This window comes from Nicotiana tomentosiformis, chromosome 3 (assembly GCF_000390325.3).
Source record: "Nicotiana tomentosiformis chromosome 3, ASM39032v3, whole genome shotgun sequence".
Lineage (NCBI taxonomy): Eukaryota > Viridiplantae > Streptophyta > Magnoliopsida > Solanales > Solanaceae > Nicotiana > Nicotiana tomentosiformis.
The window spans coordinates 47,528,256-47,545,350 of record NC_090814.1 but is presented as its reverse complement, the minus strand read 5'-3'; the positions used below and the strand labels follow the sequence as shown (position 1 = coordinate 47,545,350).

Below are 17,095 nucleotides of genomic sequence, written 5' to 3'. Positions count from 1 at the left end.
CTATACTGCAGAGCAGCTGTCTCGGATTTATCCTATAGAGTTTGTTCACTTGCATGGTGTACTTGTGTCTATTATCTAAGATCGAGGCACCCAGTTTTTCATCACATTTTTAGAGAGCCATGCAACATGAGTTCGGCACACAAGTGGAGCTGAGTATGACATTTTATCCCTAGACGGACGGACAGTTTGAGCATACTATTCATATTATTGAGGATATGTTGCGGGCATGTGTCATCGATTTCGAGGGCAAGTGGGATCAATTTTTGCCTTTAGTAGAATTAGCCTAAAATAACAACTACTAGTCGAGCATCTAGATGGCTCCGTTTGAGGCCTTATAAGGGAGGCGATGTTGTTCTCCGGTTCGTTGGTCTGAGCCTGGGGAGGCTAGGTTGTTGGGCACTGATTTGGTTCGTGATGCTTTGGAGAAGGTGACATTGATTCAGGAGCGGCTTCGTACAATGTAATCCAGGGAAAAAAAGTTATGCTGATAGGAAGGCTCGTGATGTGGAATTCGTGGTGGGGGAGAGAACTCTACAAAGCGTTTTTACCATGGAGGGTGTGATGAGGTTCGAGAAGAAGGGCAAGCTAAGCCCTCGATATATCAGTCCTTTTGAGGTTCTAGAGAGGGTTAGTGAGGTAGCCAACAAACTTGCTTTTCCACCTAGTTTATCGAGAGTTCATCTAGTGTTCCATGTTTTCATGCTCCAGATGTACTATAAGGATCCGTCATATGTGTTAGATTTATGCTCGGTGCAGTTGGACAAGGATTTGACTATGTTGAGGGGGCAATGGCCATTGTGGATAGGCAGGTTCGAACGCTGAGGTCGAAGAACATTGCATGATATGTGGAGCTGATATCCTCATCTTTTCGGCACTTCAGGTATGTCTCTATACTCGTTCAAGGACGAACGTTTGTTCAAGATGGGGATAATGTAACGATCTAGCTGGCTGTTTTGTGTATTTGAGCCTCGTTCCCCTATTCGATGCTTCCCGTAGTTGTATTTGTTGCTATGTGACTTGCGGGGATGGTTGGTTTGGTTTCAGAGAGATTTTGGATTGAATTAAAACACTTCGTTCCTAGTTTGGAAGTTTAAGTTGGAAGTGTTGACCAAGTTTGACTTTTGTGTATTTGACCTCAGATCGGAGTTTTGATAGTTTCGTTAGGTCCGATTATAGAATGAGGCATATGCTCGGATTTGGGTTCGGAGGTTCCTAGGTTGATTTGGCTCCTATTGACGAAAGTTGGCAATTTAAAGATTTGACCCATAGTCGACTTTGTTGTTATCAATGCATGTTTGGGATTTCGAGCCTTACAATAGGTTCGTATGGTGATTTATGACTTGTGTGTAAAGTTTGGGGTCATTCCGAGCCGTTTAGGCATGTTCGGCGTATGTATGGAAGTTAGAAATTTGAAATAGTTCATTAAGCTAGAAATGGTGTGCAATATGTGGTTTTGATGTTATTTTGTATGATTTGAGGCTTCGAGTAGTTCCGTGTTATGTTTTGAAATTGGTTGGTGTGTTGGACGGGGTCCCGGGGGACTCGAGTGTGTTTCAGATGAGTTTCAAACCATTTCTCCCATGATTGGAGTTGCTGAATTTTCTGATATTCTGGTGTTCATCGCGATCGCAGACTCTGCGATCGCGGAGTGTGTCTTGTTGACTGGTGATGTTTGCTCTTCGCATTTGCTAGGAGTGTGTCACGTTCGCAGAGAATTGTGGGCAGTGGCCTTCGCATTCGTGACATAGGTATCGCCTTCGCCTTCGTGTGTCACTTTTGTCGTGTTTTGGGAGGTGGGACCAGGTTGGCTTTTTTGTTTACTTTTGATAAATATTGGAGCTTTATTACTTGGAATCGATTTCTATAGCCGTGTTTGATATTATTGAGTTGTGTTTTGCTAAATTTGACCCATTTGGAGGCCGATTCGAAAGGAAAGGGTTTTAGAATAGCGATTTAGCTTATTTGAGGTAAGTATCTTGCCTAACCTTGTGTGGGGACATTTCCCTTAGGATTTGGCCGTAATTACTTATTTGTGTTATATGAAAAGCAACGTGTACATGAGGTAACGAGCGTGTACACGGGTGCTATGTGTGGTTTGCGACTGTGTTTGATATTGGCATGAGGCCTTTGTCATGCGAGCACGAGGTCTTTGCCATGTGAGTGTGTTTAATATTGGCACGAGGCCTTTGCCATGCGTGTGTGATTGGTATTGTGGCACGAGGTCTTTGTCATGCGAGTGTGACTGATAATGTGGGTATGAGGTGACATATGTGTGTATTTCTATTTAATGACTTGTTGTTGAAGTTGAGCCGTTTCTTGCAGTTAGCTGTTATCACTTTTCCGATGAGATTATTGTTATTATTTCTATTACACTTTTTATTGCAGGTCTTTGATTTATTACATAGGTTATTTTGACTAATGACTATCACATGACATGAAACTCATCACCACTTCATCGAGGTTAGTCTTGATACTTATTGGGTACCGACCGTGGTGTACTCATACTATACTTTTGCGTATTTTTATGCAGATCTAGGTGTTGGAGGTAGCAGATCTAGGCAGTGCTTCATCAACCGCAAGGATTCAAGGTAGAGCTGCATTGACCGTCGCAGTCCCTTAGAGTCCTATCTTTACATTGATACTGTCATTTTTATATCCGAACAATATTGTGTTTTTGAGATATTCTTTTGTATTCAGTTAGAGTTCGTGAATCTGTACTACCAAGTTCTGGGGAGATGTTTGATTATCGCCACTTTGTCTTGTATTACCTCTATTTTCGCATTTATGTTAAACTATGTTTCATTATATCATGATTTTATTTATTTAAATGATGTTAAATGATCGACCTACCTATTTTTAGAGATTAGGCGCCATCACGATCCCTATGGTGGGATTTGGGTCGTGAAAACTATACTTTCTTAAGCAATTCGAATCATCCATGCTATCTCTAATCCTAATCATTCTGCCCGAAGATGAACCACAACCGTTACACAAGCAATCCAAACCTCACACGACTCACCACGTCCATCATGATGGCATATCTAAGTACAAAAATCCCATTATAGACTCTGCATCACAAGTAGGATAATCCTCCTCATAAGCACTCCATCTCCTAGAAGCATGCAACTTAGCTCAAATTGTGCGACATTCACAATCATGCAACATACTCTCTAAGCCTGTAGGCAATATTAACTTTAAAGTCATGGTCAACACCATATTAAGCTCTTGGAAACCCACTTACATAATAATCAAGCCATTGGAACTGAATCTCTCCAAGTCAACTAAGTCATACAGACTATCAAACCTAAAAGTCCTACCACAAAAGTGTCTAAAGCTCGATCGTACTATAAAAACTAAGCATTTCTGTTACCATGCTAGTGTAAGGTACTGCTACTGACCGAACTTCTTCAGATTACTATTGATCCGATTTCAAGGAATCACTTTCCTTTTGCCAGCACACCATGGAGCTCAACCAAAACTCATACCAGGTGACCCAACATAGAACTACATCATCCTCATATCCATAGGCCTATTTGTCCCCATCCCACACACATAGTACCTCAACCAAGACATTCGCTCTAAAGAGTCCTCCAAAAAATAAAGAATTGTAACTTTAATTTCTCTAATGCTGCATTGTAGAATATACAATGATATAGAAGTACTACCAGACCCTGTCGTAATCCAAGAGCAGTCTCAAATTCTTAACCAAACGAAGTATCCAGTAAATCCTTAAATATCACATCTTGGAACTTGAACCTACTAGAACCATTCTCTAGAGTCACCCAATATGCTCCAGTCTCCAATGTACAGCCAAACACACCGAACAACTTGTGCTACATTAGAGCATGATTTCTCTAAAAGAAGCAGCCTCGTCCTTAGGCAACCAAGTGAATCCCTTTCTCCCTGCACACTATATCCGCAAAGAATATTAAACCAGAGTCATTCAATAATCTTCATATATCAATTAGGTGTAGTACATCACACATCTAGCAAATCCTTTGCCCAAGTCATTCTCGATGTCACCCTTCTCATGTCATACATAATCCACAAGCGTACCTTAGTCCAAGAACTATAACAACACATCCCCATATGATCCAAACATCGATGGTAGGCTCCCCCACCTGACATTAATCCATAATCAAATAATTCGAGAACCTACTATAACTTTTCCTCCTTATCTACTATGATCACACACTGGTACTCAACCAACGCTTTCACCAGCTCATGTAGTATTAATCATATTACCCTTCAAACCATCTGCCGAATGCATCCTTATCCTTGTGATAGTCATACCATCTCACTCAAGAAATAAAAACTCTCGTTGTAGTGCATCTATTCCACAAGATCGCAAGAAAACTCTTCATATAAACCTTTTAAGAAGTCATATAACCTCAAACCTTTTTGCAGGAGATAATCTACCTGTTTAGACTTAATCCCACATCTTTGTATGACCTTACCATGGTTACAACCTTTATGTGATCAATTGATTCTCCAGAGTCTACACTCGTTACCAAGATGTAAGAATATGTCATATCCCATTCATGAAAAGCTGAAGGTCTACCAATTCGTCCATAACTCAAGACTTTATTGCATTCTGAGATGATGATCAAGCATCCATATTCCGTTTGCATCTCAATAAATCCTTCTCTTTATATTCAAACTCTCTAAATACAGTCCTTAGTCACAAAATACTTATTACATAACTATCTTACCACTCACTATCATCACTCTCACTTCTAGGGGCACTATAGGACAGAAGTGTCTAAAATCACATGCTTACTTAACTGAGCCCACCGAGCCAAAGTTGCAATCCATACCTAGCCAAAAGTCCTTTTGACAGGCCTTCCCCCATAACACGGGAAAACATCTCATACCCCATCAGCGACATTATCACAAGCCGCTGGTGCCAAACTAATATCGACTTTTCAACATCACACTCACATAACTTGATTACGGATCATCCTTAACATCTACTTAAGTACTTTTCCAACTTAATACTTTAAAATTAATTTTACCATAATTATAGTGTGAGTGTTATCTCTAGGCTTAAGGAGTCACTAAAATAGATGGGGCTTTACTTTCTTCTCCCATATGATATTCGTCCTAGAATGTCAAATTTTATCGTTCCTTGAACTGAGAGGGACATTTAGGCCTTCTGCCAAGTTCTTATTTTACTTCTTAGAACTCAAACATTTTGCTAACTCTCAAATTTCTAAGAGGTTTGGCGGGATTTACTCTGTAGCTAGAGCAATCCCTCGATATTCATCTTGTCTAAACAACACAATAATACACTTCGCTCATCTAGTATTTTATATTTAACAACCAACTATTACAACATAATAAGACAACTACCATTCTACATATCATAAATAACTATAATCACACAGTTAAAGTAATCAATGGGGCAACACTAAATACACATAGCCATAAAAGTAAATATTTTTGATTCTTTAGAAACTTAAATACCTAAATCCTAAAATCACTAAGGGTATCTTGCCATCATGGTCAATATTTATTGCCTACTAACCTCTTCTAAAGAATAATTTCTCTTCAACGCTTTGACTGAAGTGATACTCTTAGTTCGCAATTCTCGAACATGCCTAACTAAGGTTGCCACATGCACCTCCTCGTGTGACTGTCTTTTTATCCACTTCTTACCTCTTGATATGGGACCACATGTCTAAGGTAGAGCACTTCTTGTAAAAAATATTCATGGTACTTCTTTTAGGTGACATCTTTAGGGACACTCTGTCGCCTCTTCTGAACTCTAACTCTCAGTGTCACTTATTTGAGCATGATTTCCAATAACTCTAAGCTATTTTCAAGTCTTCAATAATCAATTTCCCTTTCACTATGACCTCTTGCACTAGCTTTGGCTGAGCCTCTATATATCGATGAACTCTATCAAATCAGTTGTGAATTTACTTGTTTACCCGAAAAATAGATATAGTTGAATTTATACGTAGTTTTAAGGATACGTAGTATAAATTGGTACAAATCAAGAAAGATACATAAATGTGTATTGAAATTAGTTATAAAATAAATGAATGCAAACCAGATAAACTAATTAGCCTAAGCCTTCAAGTTTAATCACCTCCAAATTGGGTGAAGAACGATTGATAGAAGAAACAATTTGACTAAAATACCAAAAGCCACGAAAAGATAGTATAGGCTCTGTTTTCGGTATATATTAGAATGAATGTGTGTATGAATCAATGTCCTCTTACAAATGATAACCACTCTTAATATAGTGGGAGAATTCCATTTTGGGTATAATTAAAAATACATAGCGGGGATCCCACGATGGACTAATTAATTAACTTTTTCTTGATTTTTGCCGAGATTCTCTCCCCAAATACGGCTATAACAACTCTTTTGTCCCTTGGCTCGATCTCGATCTTGGCCGGTCTCGGTATGGGTCGGTCTCTAGGTCTCGAGCTCGATATTGACTCGAGCTCGATATTGATCGGTCTCTGGGTCTCGAGCTCGACATTATGATGACGAACCTCAGTCCATCATGCTCCAATCTTTATTAATCACACGAAGGGAAAACTCGGTTTTGACCGTATACAGATAGTCCCATCGTTTCTTGGAAAGAAGGTGGCGAGAAACGATATAATTTTTCAACTTCTGACTAGACGAATACTGACGTCTGCGATGAACCCGCTTATGACGTATGTTACAAATGTCCCATCGGTCCAGTTACCAAGGCATTAAATGCGCGTCAGTCGATGGTCGGCCACTGCCAATTTTGAACCGTCGCTATGAAATCTATAAATAGCCCCTTTCTTTATTATTTCAAACTTTTACCTTTAAACCTTTTTCATTCCAATCTTCACAGTCCTTCGCCTTTTCCAAAGTTTCCTATTTCCAGGTTTTGAAATTTCTTTGCTTGTTCTTCTCAAAAGGCCAAATACTTTGATCTCCCTTCTTCTTTGTTCACAGAAATTTAGATGGCCAAAATATCTAAAACCGTTTCGCAAAAAGAGGTCGCTTCTTCATCACGACCCGCCGGTGGTGAGGATGCGGCGGAGCCTCGCCCTGAGGAATTCATTCCGGTAGGGTGTTCAACTGTTAGTGATTTTAAGGTTAAAAAACCTTCTTCGGTACCGAGCCTATGTGAGCCGATGTCGAGGTACCGGTGTATAATCACCGAGAAAATTCTTGAGAAAGTCAAACAAGAATGCAACTGGGACGATAAGCATGTGGTAATCCCACCGCCTGATGAATCAATTACTACCCACGTGGTAAGGTTCCTAAGTATTTATACTTATCCTTTCACGTTGGGTCCTTTAGACCCTATCATCTTCGCCTTTTTCAATAGATACGACATGACCCTCGGCCAGATCCATCCTTCTTTTTGGAGAATAGTGATTCTTCTCCAATTTTTCTTGAGCAAAATCGAGGGGTGTCTTTTCACCCTCGACCACCTTATGTGCCTTTATAGTCCCTGACTTTATCGAGTAGGGTTAATAAAGCTTTCTCGCCAAGCCACTAAAGCGCCGTTCTCATGTATAGACGAGACTCGTGATCGAGGTTGGATGGGCCGATTTGTTCGAGTCAAAACCTCAGACCTGATCCCTGCCGAGGACATACCATTTCCTGAGAAATAGAATATGAACTGTGAGCACTTATTTCCCTTCGTTCGCTTTAATTTTGTAATTGCCTTTCATTTTCTTAATCCATTTTTTCTTTCTTGTCACAGCTGTGGCTCGGATGTCTGAGCCGATTTTGGATCTTACATAATGGGTTGAAGGTCTGGTGCTGCAGAGACCATACTCCGAGCGCGCTTGGGTGGAAATATCAAAGGCTCGATGGGAGGCCCATAGTCATGGTAAGTCTCTTTCTTAATTTGTTTGTCATTTGCTCTTCTTTACTTGCTTAACCCTCTTTTCCCCTTTGTAGGACTTGGGAAGGACATTGCCATGAGGCCTCCATCTGGTGATAAGGAGGTTCATGTCCCGAAGCAGGTTAAAGAAAAGAAGAGAAAAGATGTACCGAGTTCCCCGGTCTCGGAAAAGAAAAAACCGGCAAAGAAATCTCGCAAGCCAAAGGGGCCCCCCAGTGTTATGCTTTCGGAATCGATCCGCCGATTAAGGGACGAGCCCGAAGAAGAAGAAGAGGAATTAGCCGGTGTATGGGCTAATGTTGTGATACAACAATCTTCTGAATCGGCGGAAGTGAATAAGGGAACCCTAGCCATAACCCCGGAATAAGAAAAAGCCGAGACTATTCCGTCTCGAGCTGAGATGGTTGAAGGGGATACCGAGGGTAGGACTTCTCGGGTAGTAGAAGATATCTTGGGGGATGAGCTCGGGATAGTTGATATTAGTAGATCCCCTCAGATTTCGGATGCTATAATCCGCGAGGCCAACATGACGGAATATTGATCCTACGAGGGCATTCAAGAGCCGACCGATATCTACGATTTTCTAGATAGGCTCGAGTCAGCTTCCTTGGAGGAGGTTATCGGGTTCGGTAGATTACCGATACCAAAGAAAACATCATGGTCTTGCTCTACCGGGTCTTCATCGGTTCCAAAACTGGTGGACCGATTCCCGGCCCCGAGTATTAATCCTGATCGTAGACGGAAGGTGGTGCTCTCCATCCCGGAGGATACCCGAATTTTCTCCCCCCTGTGGGGATTGCTAGTTACCTTTGGTCCTCAGTGACCGAAGAGGATCGAGCAGTGATGAATGCGGTAGGACCTGCCTGCCTTTTCAATGAGGCCCAGCATTCTCTGAATCGGGTAACTTCGATGGCATCTATGCTGTTTCTTTTATACTTGTTGAAGATAATTCTAACATTTTTTCCCATGTTTGTAGGCTTCGATGTTGCATCATGAGGCTTTCCTCCGAATCCGAGAAGAGCATGAGGATGAGGTTCAGGACCTCACTGAGAAGAGTGACTCCTATAAACTTCTTAGCGAGAAGCTTCGAGCGGATTTGGCAGCGGCTCGGGATGAGCACGAGGAGATGGCCAAGCAGGTATTCCGAATTCTTCACGACAGTGAAGATGAATTGGAGATAACCACTAACAACCCGATTCTGCAGGTTCGACAGAGGCTTGAGCAGATCAGACGGCTCAATTCACAGGTAGATGAGCTAATGACCGAAGGGGAAAAATTCAAAAAAAATATGGATATCCTCGCCTCCAAAAAGGAGGCCGTTCAAGCGCAATTGGAGTCGGCTGAGGCCCAGCTTCGGGCTGCAAAAGAAAATGCCTCGGTGCATATCGAAAGGGTTAAAGAGCTTCAAAGTGGGTTAGATTTGGCCACTTCCAATAAGGCAAGCTTGGCTAATGAACTCGAAGTGGTCAGATCTAAGGAAACCGAGGCTAATAAAAGAGCTAATGCTAAAATGGCCTAGTTCAGGATCGATGTTGAGGTTAAACAGGCCAAGGCCAAAAGCATGGTCGAACATGCTAAATGGAAAGCTCGGAGAGAAGCTCTCGAGGAGGTCAGTGCTCAAGGCTTCAATGATGAGGCCGAAAATGAGAATGCCAAGGCGGAGGAAAATAAGGCTCGAAGGTTGGCCATTCCTGAGGAAGACTCCGATAGCTCAAGCGAATCTGAAGGTGGGGAAGATCCCAAGGATGTGGCCTCCGAAGAAGACCAAGCCATTTAGGACGTTAGGTAGTTTTTGTTATTTCTATCGAGGCTACTTCGGCCTATGTAATAACTTCCTTCAGCCATGTTGCCTTTATAAAAGATTTGGATGTATATATAAAACTTTTCCCTTCTATGGCTTCTGAATCTTTTGCCTTTTTGTTAACTTATACAAAGGTCAAAAAGTGCCTTAGCATGGAATAATTATTCGAAGGTCCAAGATTGAGAAAGTAAAGACCGATAGCAGGTGCTGCACTTGACATTTTCTTCTAGGTAGTCCCCGAGTGAATGTTCAAACTCGAACTGAGGTGGCTTTTAGGCTTGATAAATAGATGTCAAGTGAAATTATTCACTCAAACTCGAAGAAAAGTAGCCCTTAGGCTTTATAGTCGAGTGAGAATGATTTCTCGAACTCGAATTAAGGTAGCTCTTGGGCTTTTCAGTCGAGTGAGAATGATTTCTCGAACTCGAATTAAGGTAGCCCTTAGGCTTTGTAGTCGAGTGATAATGATTTCTCGAACTCGAATCAATGTAGCCCTTAGGCTCTGTAGTCGAGTGAGAATGCTTTCTCGACGAATTAAGGTAGCCCTTAGGCTATGTAGTCGAGTGAGAATGATTTCTCAAAATCGAATTAAGGTAGCCCTTAGGCTTTGTAGTCGAGTGAGAAGGATTTCTCGAACTCCATTTAAGGTAGCCCTTAGGCTTTGTAGTCGAGTGAGAATGATTTCTCGAACTCGAATTAAAGTAGCCCTTAGGCTTTGTAGTCGAGTGAGAATGATTTCTTGAACTCGAATTAATGTAGCCCTTAGGCTTTATAGTCGAGTGAGAATGATTTCTCGAACTCGAATTAAGGTAGCCCTTAGGCTACGTAGTCGAGTGAGAATGATTTCTCAAACTCGAATTAAGGTAGCCCTTAGGCTTTGTAGTCGAGTGAGAAGGATTTCTCGAACTCCATTTAAGGTAGCCCTTAGGCTTTGTAGTCGAGTGAGAATGATTTCTCAAACTCGAATTAAGGTAGCCCTTAGGCTATGTAGTCGAGTGATAATGATTTCTCAAACTCAAATTAAGGTAGCCCTTAGGATTTGTAGTCGAGTGAGAATTATTTCTCGAACTCGAATTAAGGTAGCCCTTAGGCTTTGTAGTCGAGTGAGAATGATTTCTCGAACTCGAATTAAGGTAGCCCTTCGGCTTTGTAGTCGATTGAGAATGGTTTCTTGAACTCGAATTAAGGTAGCCCTTAGGCTTATGTAGTCGAGTGAGAATGATTTCTCGAACTTGAATTAAGGTAGCCCTTAGGCTTTGTAGTCGAGTGATAATGATTTCTCGAATTCGAATCAATGTAGCCCTTAGGCTTTGTAGTTGAGTGAGAATGCTTTCTTGACGAATTAAGGTAACCCTTAGGCTATTTAGTCGAGTGAGAATGATTTCTCAAAATCGAATTAAGGTAGCCCTTAGGCTTTGTAATCGAGTGAGAAGGATTTCTCGAACTCCATTTAAGGTAGCCCTTAGGCTTTGTAGTCAAGTGAGAATGATTTCTCGAACTCGAATTAAGGTAGCCCTTAAGCTTTGTAGTCGAGTGATAATGATTTTTCGAACTCGGATTAAGGTAGCCCTTAGGCTATGTAGTCAAGTGAGAATGATTTCTCGAACTCGAATTAAGGTAGCCCTTAGGCTTTGTAGTTGAGTGAGAATAATTTCTCGAACTCGAATTAAGGTAGTCCTTAGGCTTTGTAGTCGAGTGAGAATGATTTCTCGAACTCAAATTAAGGCAGCCCTTAGGCTTTGTAATCAAGTGAGAATGATTTCTCGAACTCGAATTAAGGTAGCCCTTAGGCTATGTAGTCGAGTGAGAATGATTTCTCAAACTCAAATTAAGGTAGCCCTTAGGATTTGTAGTCGAGTGAGAATGATTTCTCGAACTCGAATTAAGGTATCCCTTAGGCTTTGTAGTTGAGTGAGAATGATTTCTCGAACTCAAATTAAGGTAGCCCTTAGGCTTTGTAGTCGAGTGAGAATGATTTTCCGAACTCGAAATAAGGTAGCCCTTAGGCTTTGTAGTCGAGTGAGAATGATTTCTCGAACTAGAATTAAGGTAGCCCTTAGGCTTTGTAGTAGAGATAAAATGATTTCTCGAACTCAAATTAAGGCTTTGTAGTCGAGTGAGAATGATTTCTTGAAGTCGAATTAAGGTAGCCCTTAGGCTTTGTAGTTGAGTGAGAATGATTTCTCGAACTCGGATTAAGGTAGCCCTTAGGCTATGTAGTCAAGTGAGAATGATTTCTCAAACTTGAATTAAGGTAGCCCTTAGGCTTTGTAGTCGAGTGAGAATGATTTCTCGAACTCGAATTAAGGTAGCCCTTAGGCTTTGTAGTCGAGTGAGAATGATTTCTTGAACTCGAATTAATGTAGCCCTTAGGCTTTATAGTCGAGTGAGAATAATTTCTCGAACTCGAATTAAGGTAGCCCTTATGCTACGTAGTCGAATGAGAATGATTTCTCAAACTCGAATTAAGGTTGCCCTTAGGCTTTATAGTCGAGTGAGAAGGATTTCTCGAACTCCATTTAAGGTAGCCCTTAGGCTTTGTAGTCGAGTGAGAATGATTTCTCGAACTCGAATTAAGGTAGCCCTTAGGCTATGTAGTCGAGTGATAATGATTTCTCAAACTCGAATTAAGTTAGCCCTTAGGCTTTGTAGTCGAGTGAGAATGATTTCTCGAACTCAAATTAAGGTAGCCCTTAGGCTTTGTATAATTCGATCTCGTTGATTTTTCAGATGGCAGTCCCTGATTTATGGGGTAATGATTCGAACTCTGGTCATGGTTGGCCCTTAAGCCTGTTTGCACAATAGATCGAGAATATGTCGTAGAAGAACCTTTCTGAGGTATGAGATATCGGTAAAGAATAAATTTCTCTTTTATAGGTCATTATACATGCGTACATGTTTTGTGCCAGGGCTCGAGCAAACTATGCGAGCATGGTCCGTTTGACCATTTGGCCCTTACAAATATTTCCTATCGAGACCCTGTTGCCATGAAGTAACGATCTTGCCCGAACTTGATATTCGAAGGCAATGCCCTCCCGTATTCGAGGTTGATTGTAAAGAGGCTTTGGATACTGTTGAATTGTTCTAAGTTAGCAATATCAATGGTTGCCTTATTAAAAACCTCACCGAAAACCCCATTTGGGACAAAACTGGTCTAAGGGATAAAGAGTGCAACGCGCTCTTTCAGACCTAAAGCTTCATGTTGATGAATCCATCCTTTTTTCTGTTCGAACACCTGGAAGGGTTAGTTTCGAAATACAAATGAATATGGGAGGGTCGTACCTTAGCAGTAGCATCGTTTAGGTGAGATACGTTCCAATTGCTCGGTAGTTGTTTGTCGTTTATCATACCGAGCTTGTAGGATCTTATTCCGACGATTTTGAGAACCTGATACAGTCCTTCCCAGTTCGGACCCAGTTTCCCTTCATTTGCATTTCGAGTATTGAGGGTGACTTTTATTAGCACCAAGTCCCCGATGTTAAAATGTGGAAGATTGGTTCTTCGATTGTAGTACCTTTCGATTCGTTGTTTTTGGTCGGCCAATCGGACGAGAGCGGATTCTCGTCTTTCGTCCAACAATTCCAGGCTCGTATTCATGGTCTTGTTAGTTGACTCCTCTGTTGCATATCGAAACCTAATGCTAGGCTCTCTGACCTCGACCGAGATAAGAGCTTCGGCGCAATAAACCAACGAGAATGGTGTTGCCCAGGTACTGGATTTTGATGTTGTGCGGTATGCCCATATGACCTCGGGTAGTATTTCTCTCCATTTTCCTTTGGCGCCGGTCAATCTCTTCTTAAGATTTTGGATGATGGTTTTGTTGGTTGATTTGGCTTGTCCGTTCCCGCTGGGATGATAAGGTGTTGATAGGATCCTTTTTATCTTGTGATCCTAGAGAAATTTAGTTACTTTGCTGCCGATGAATTGTTTTCCATTATCACATACAATCTCGGATGGCATCCCAAATTGACATATGATGTGGTCCCAAATGAAGTCTATCACTTCCTTTTCCCTGACATTCTCGAAAGCCTGTGCTTCAACCCATTTAGAGAAATAATCAGTAATAAACAAAATAAACTAAGCTTTACCTGGGGTCGATGGGAAGGGGCCAACGATGTCCATTCCCTATTTCTTGAGAGGCCATGGAGATAGGACCGAGTGGAGTAGTTCCCCGGGTTATCATGGGCGCATGCCATTGGCATTTGTCGCATTTTTGAATGAACTCCCTTGCATCCTTGTCCATATCGGTCCAATAATATCCTACTCTAATTACTTTATGGACCAACGAATCGGCACCAGAATTATTTCCACAAGTGCCCTCATGAATTTCACGTAGGATGTAATCGGTATCTCCCGGTCCCAAACATATTGCCAATGGTCCATCGAACATTCTCCTAGATAGCATTCCGTCTTCGGACAAGGTGAACCGTGCTGCCTTTGTGCGTAGAGCTCTCGATTCCTTTGGATCTGATGGAAGCTTCCCGTTCTTGAAGTACTCTATGTATTTGTTTCTCCAATCCCAGGTTAAACTTGTGGAGTTTATCTCGGCGTGACCTTCTTCGATTATCGATCTTATGAGTTGTACGATAGTCCACGAGTTGAGTTTGTCATCTTCGACCGATGAACCTAAGTTTGCAAGGGCGCCGGCCTCGCTGTTTTGTTCTCGGGGTACATGTTGCAAGGTCCATTCCTTAAATTGATATAGAGTCACCTGTAGTTTATCCAAGTACCTATGCATTCGATCTTTTCGGACTTCAAAAGTCCCGTTGACTTGGTTTACCACAAGGAGGGAATCACACTTAGCCTCTACGACTTCCGCTCCCAAGCTTCTCGCTAGTTCGAGACCTGCAATCATGGCCTCGTACTCGGCCTCATTGTTAGTCAATTTTTCAGTTTTGATAGATTGTCTAACTACATTATGTGTGGGTGCTTTTAGTACGATGCCTAGTCCGGACCCCTTTGCGTTCGAGGCACCGTCCGTAAAGAGGGTCCAGACTACTGAAGAGGTACCCAATTTTATAAGTAGTTCTTTTTCAATCTCGGGTACGAAGGGCAGCATAAAGTCAGCCACAAAGTTTGCCAAGATTTGAGATTTGATGGCGGTTCGGGGTCGATACTCAATATCGTACCCACTGATTTCTTTGGCCCGTTTGACCAATCGACCCGAAAGCTCGGGTTTGTGCAAAATATTTTGAAGAGGATAAGTTGTTACAACATATATTGGATGACACTGGAAATATGGTTTTAGTTTCCTAGAGGCGCTTATTAAAGCAAGCGCTAATTTTTCTAAGTGTGTATATCTAGTTTCGGCCTCGCCTAAGGTCCGACTGATGTAATAAATAGGGAATTGTGTACCTTGTTCTTCTCAAACCAGGACTCCACTTACCGCTATCTCCGAGACAACTAAGTACAGGTAAAGCTGTTCGTCCACTTTTGAGGTATGAAGCAGCGGCGGGCTCGATAAATACCGTTTTTGTTCCTCCAAAGCCTGCTGGCATTCCGGAGTCCATGCAAAGTTTCTCTTCTTCTTAAGTAGTTGTCCTAGGGTGGTTGTCCTTCCCGTTAGCCTATGCATGGTCTTTACATTATCCACTACTGTGATATCCTCGATAGCTTTAATTTTGTCAGCCCGATTGGACACCATGAAACCAAGAAACTTGCCCGAGCCAACCCCGAATACATATTTTTTGGGGTTGAGCTTCATATTGTACTCCCTCAGTATATCAAAAGTTTCTTGCAAATGCGTTAAATGGTCCTCTGCTCGCAGGGACGTAACTAACATGTCATCAATATAAACTTCCATTGATTTTCCTATTTGTTTTTCAAACATTCGGTTTACTAGGCGTTGATAAGTTGCACCAGCATTTTTCAGCCCGAATGGCATTACGTTATAATAGTAGGTACCATACTTAGTGATAAACGAAGTCTTTTCCTGGTCCTCCGGGTTCATCTGTATCTGGTTGTACCCGGGGTAGGCATCGAGAAAACTGAGAGTCTCGTGGCCGGTCGTGGCATCGATCATACGAACAATATTAGGCAAAGGGAAAGAATTCTTAGGGCATGCTTTGTTTAGGTCTTTATAATCTATACACATTCTAAGTTTGTTTCCCTTCTTAGGGACTACCACCACGTTTGCTAGCCATTCGGGGTATTTTACCTCTCGAATGGATCCTATTTTAAGAAGTTTGGTTACCTCGTCCTTGATGAAGGCATGTTTGACCTCGGACTGGGGCCTTCTTTTTTGCTTCACCAGATGGAATTTCAGATCCAAACTTAGTCTATGAGTGGTTATTTCCGGTGGGATCCCTATCATGTCAAGATGGGACCAAGCGAAACAGTTCATGTTAGCTATAAGAAATTGAATAAGCTTTTTCCTGAGTTCGATATTTAATCACGTGCCCAGGTATACCTTTCACTCCGGCAGATGTTCGATTAGCGTGATTTGCTCCAGTTCTTCGATCGTTGAATTGGTAGCGTTGGAATCATCAGGGACCATGAAGGATCGTGGGATCCCATAATCATCATCTTCGTCAGTCCTTTGATTCTCTATTTGGGTCGAGGCTGATGTTTGTGATTGCTATTTGGTGTCCCGTTTCTCCTTTGAATCTGATCCCTTTGTTGATGATAGTGATGATATCAGAATCCTTTCATCGACAGCAAACATTTCCTTTGCAGCTGGTTGCTTCCCGTAGACCGTTTTGATTCCCTATGGTGTTGGGAATTTTAGAACCTGGTGAAGGGTCGCGGGTACTGCTCTCATGTTGTGGATCCACGGCCTCCTGAACAATGCGTTATATCTTATGTCACCCTCGATCACGTGGAACTTCGTTTCTTGTATGGTCCAAGCCACGTTTACTAGCAAAATTATTTCGCCCTTAGTAGTTTCACACGCCATATTGAATCTGTTTAGTACCAGGGTTGCGGGCACGACCTGGTCCGGTAGACCGAGTTGCTCTACGACCCTTGATCGAATGATGTTGGCCGAATACCTGGATCAATTAACACACGTTTAACTTGAGTTTTATTCATAAGTACAGATATTACCAGTGCATCGTTATGGGGCTGCATGATTCCTTCCGCGTCTTCGTCACTAAAGGACAAGGTTCCTTTAGGTATGTGATCCTGAGTTCGAGATCGCTTCTCTCTTATAATCGGCATATTAGTGCGTTTAAGCACCGTCACCTGGAGGACATCGATCCCTCCGATGATCATGTGGATGATGTATTGTGGCTCTTCTTGTTCGTTTTGTCTGCTGAGCTCTTTGTTTTTGAAATGGTTCTTGGCCCGGTCACTTAAAAACTTTCGAAGGTGCCCTTCATTGAATAACCGGGCTACCTCCTCTCTCAACTGCCTGCAATCTTCTGTTCTGTGGCCATGGGTGCCATGATACTTGCACATTTGATTGGGATTTCTCTGGGCTGGATCAGACTGCAGAGGCCGAGGCC

At 42.0% G+C, this 17,095-nt stretch overlaps 1 protein-coding gene across 1 annotated transcript; it reads left to right on the top strand.

Moving 5' to 3' along the window:
* The first annotated feature begins 6,953 nt into the window (after positions 1–6,953).
* LOC138907761 (uncharacterized protein C4H3.14c-like) lies at positions 6,954–9,626 on the top strand. The gene is made up of 5 exons (XM_070198370.1): positions 6,954–7,088; positions 7,771–7,834; positions 7,906–8,180; positions 8,826–9,314; positions 9,396–9,626. The coding sequence occupies exons 1-5, from the start codon at positions 6,954–6,956 to the stop codon at positions 9,624–9,626; spliced, it is 1,194 nt and encodes a 397-aa protein (XP_070054471.1).
* Positions 9,627–17,095: the final 7,469 nt, after the last annotated feature.

Excerpts from the sequence above, each read along its gene's own strand:
- LOC138907761 (XM_070198370.1), top strand. The coding sequence starts at position 6,954 with ATGGCCAAAATATCTAAAACCGTTTCGCAAAAAGAGGTCGCTTCTTCA. Across the intron at positions 7,089-7,770 it reads CAACTGTTAGTGATTTTAAG|AGACCATACTCCGAGCGCGC; the intron begins GTTAAAAAACCT and ends CTGGTGCTGCAG. Across the intron at positions 9,315-9,395 it reads TGGCTAATGAACTCGAAGTG|GCCAAGGCCAAAAGCATGGT; the intron begins GTCAGATCTAAG and ends GAGGTTAAACAG.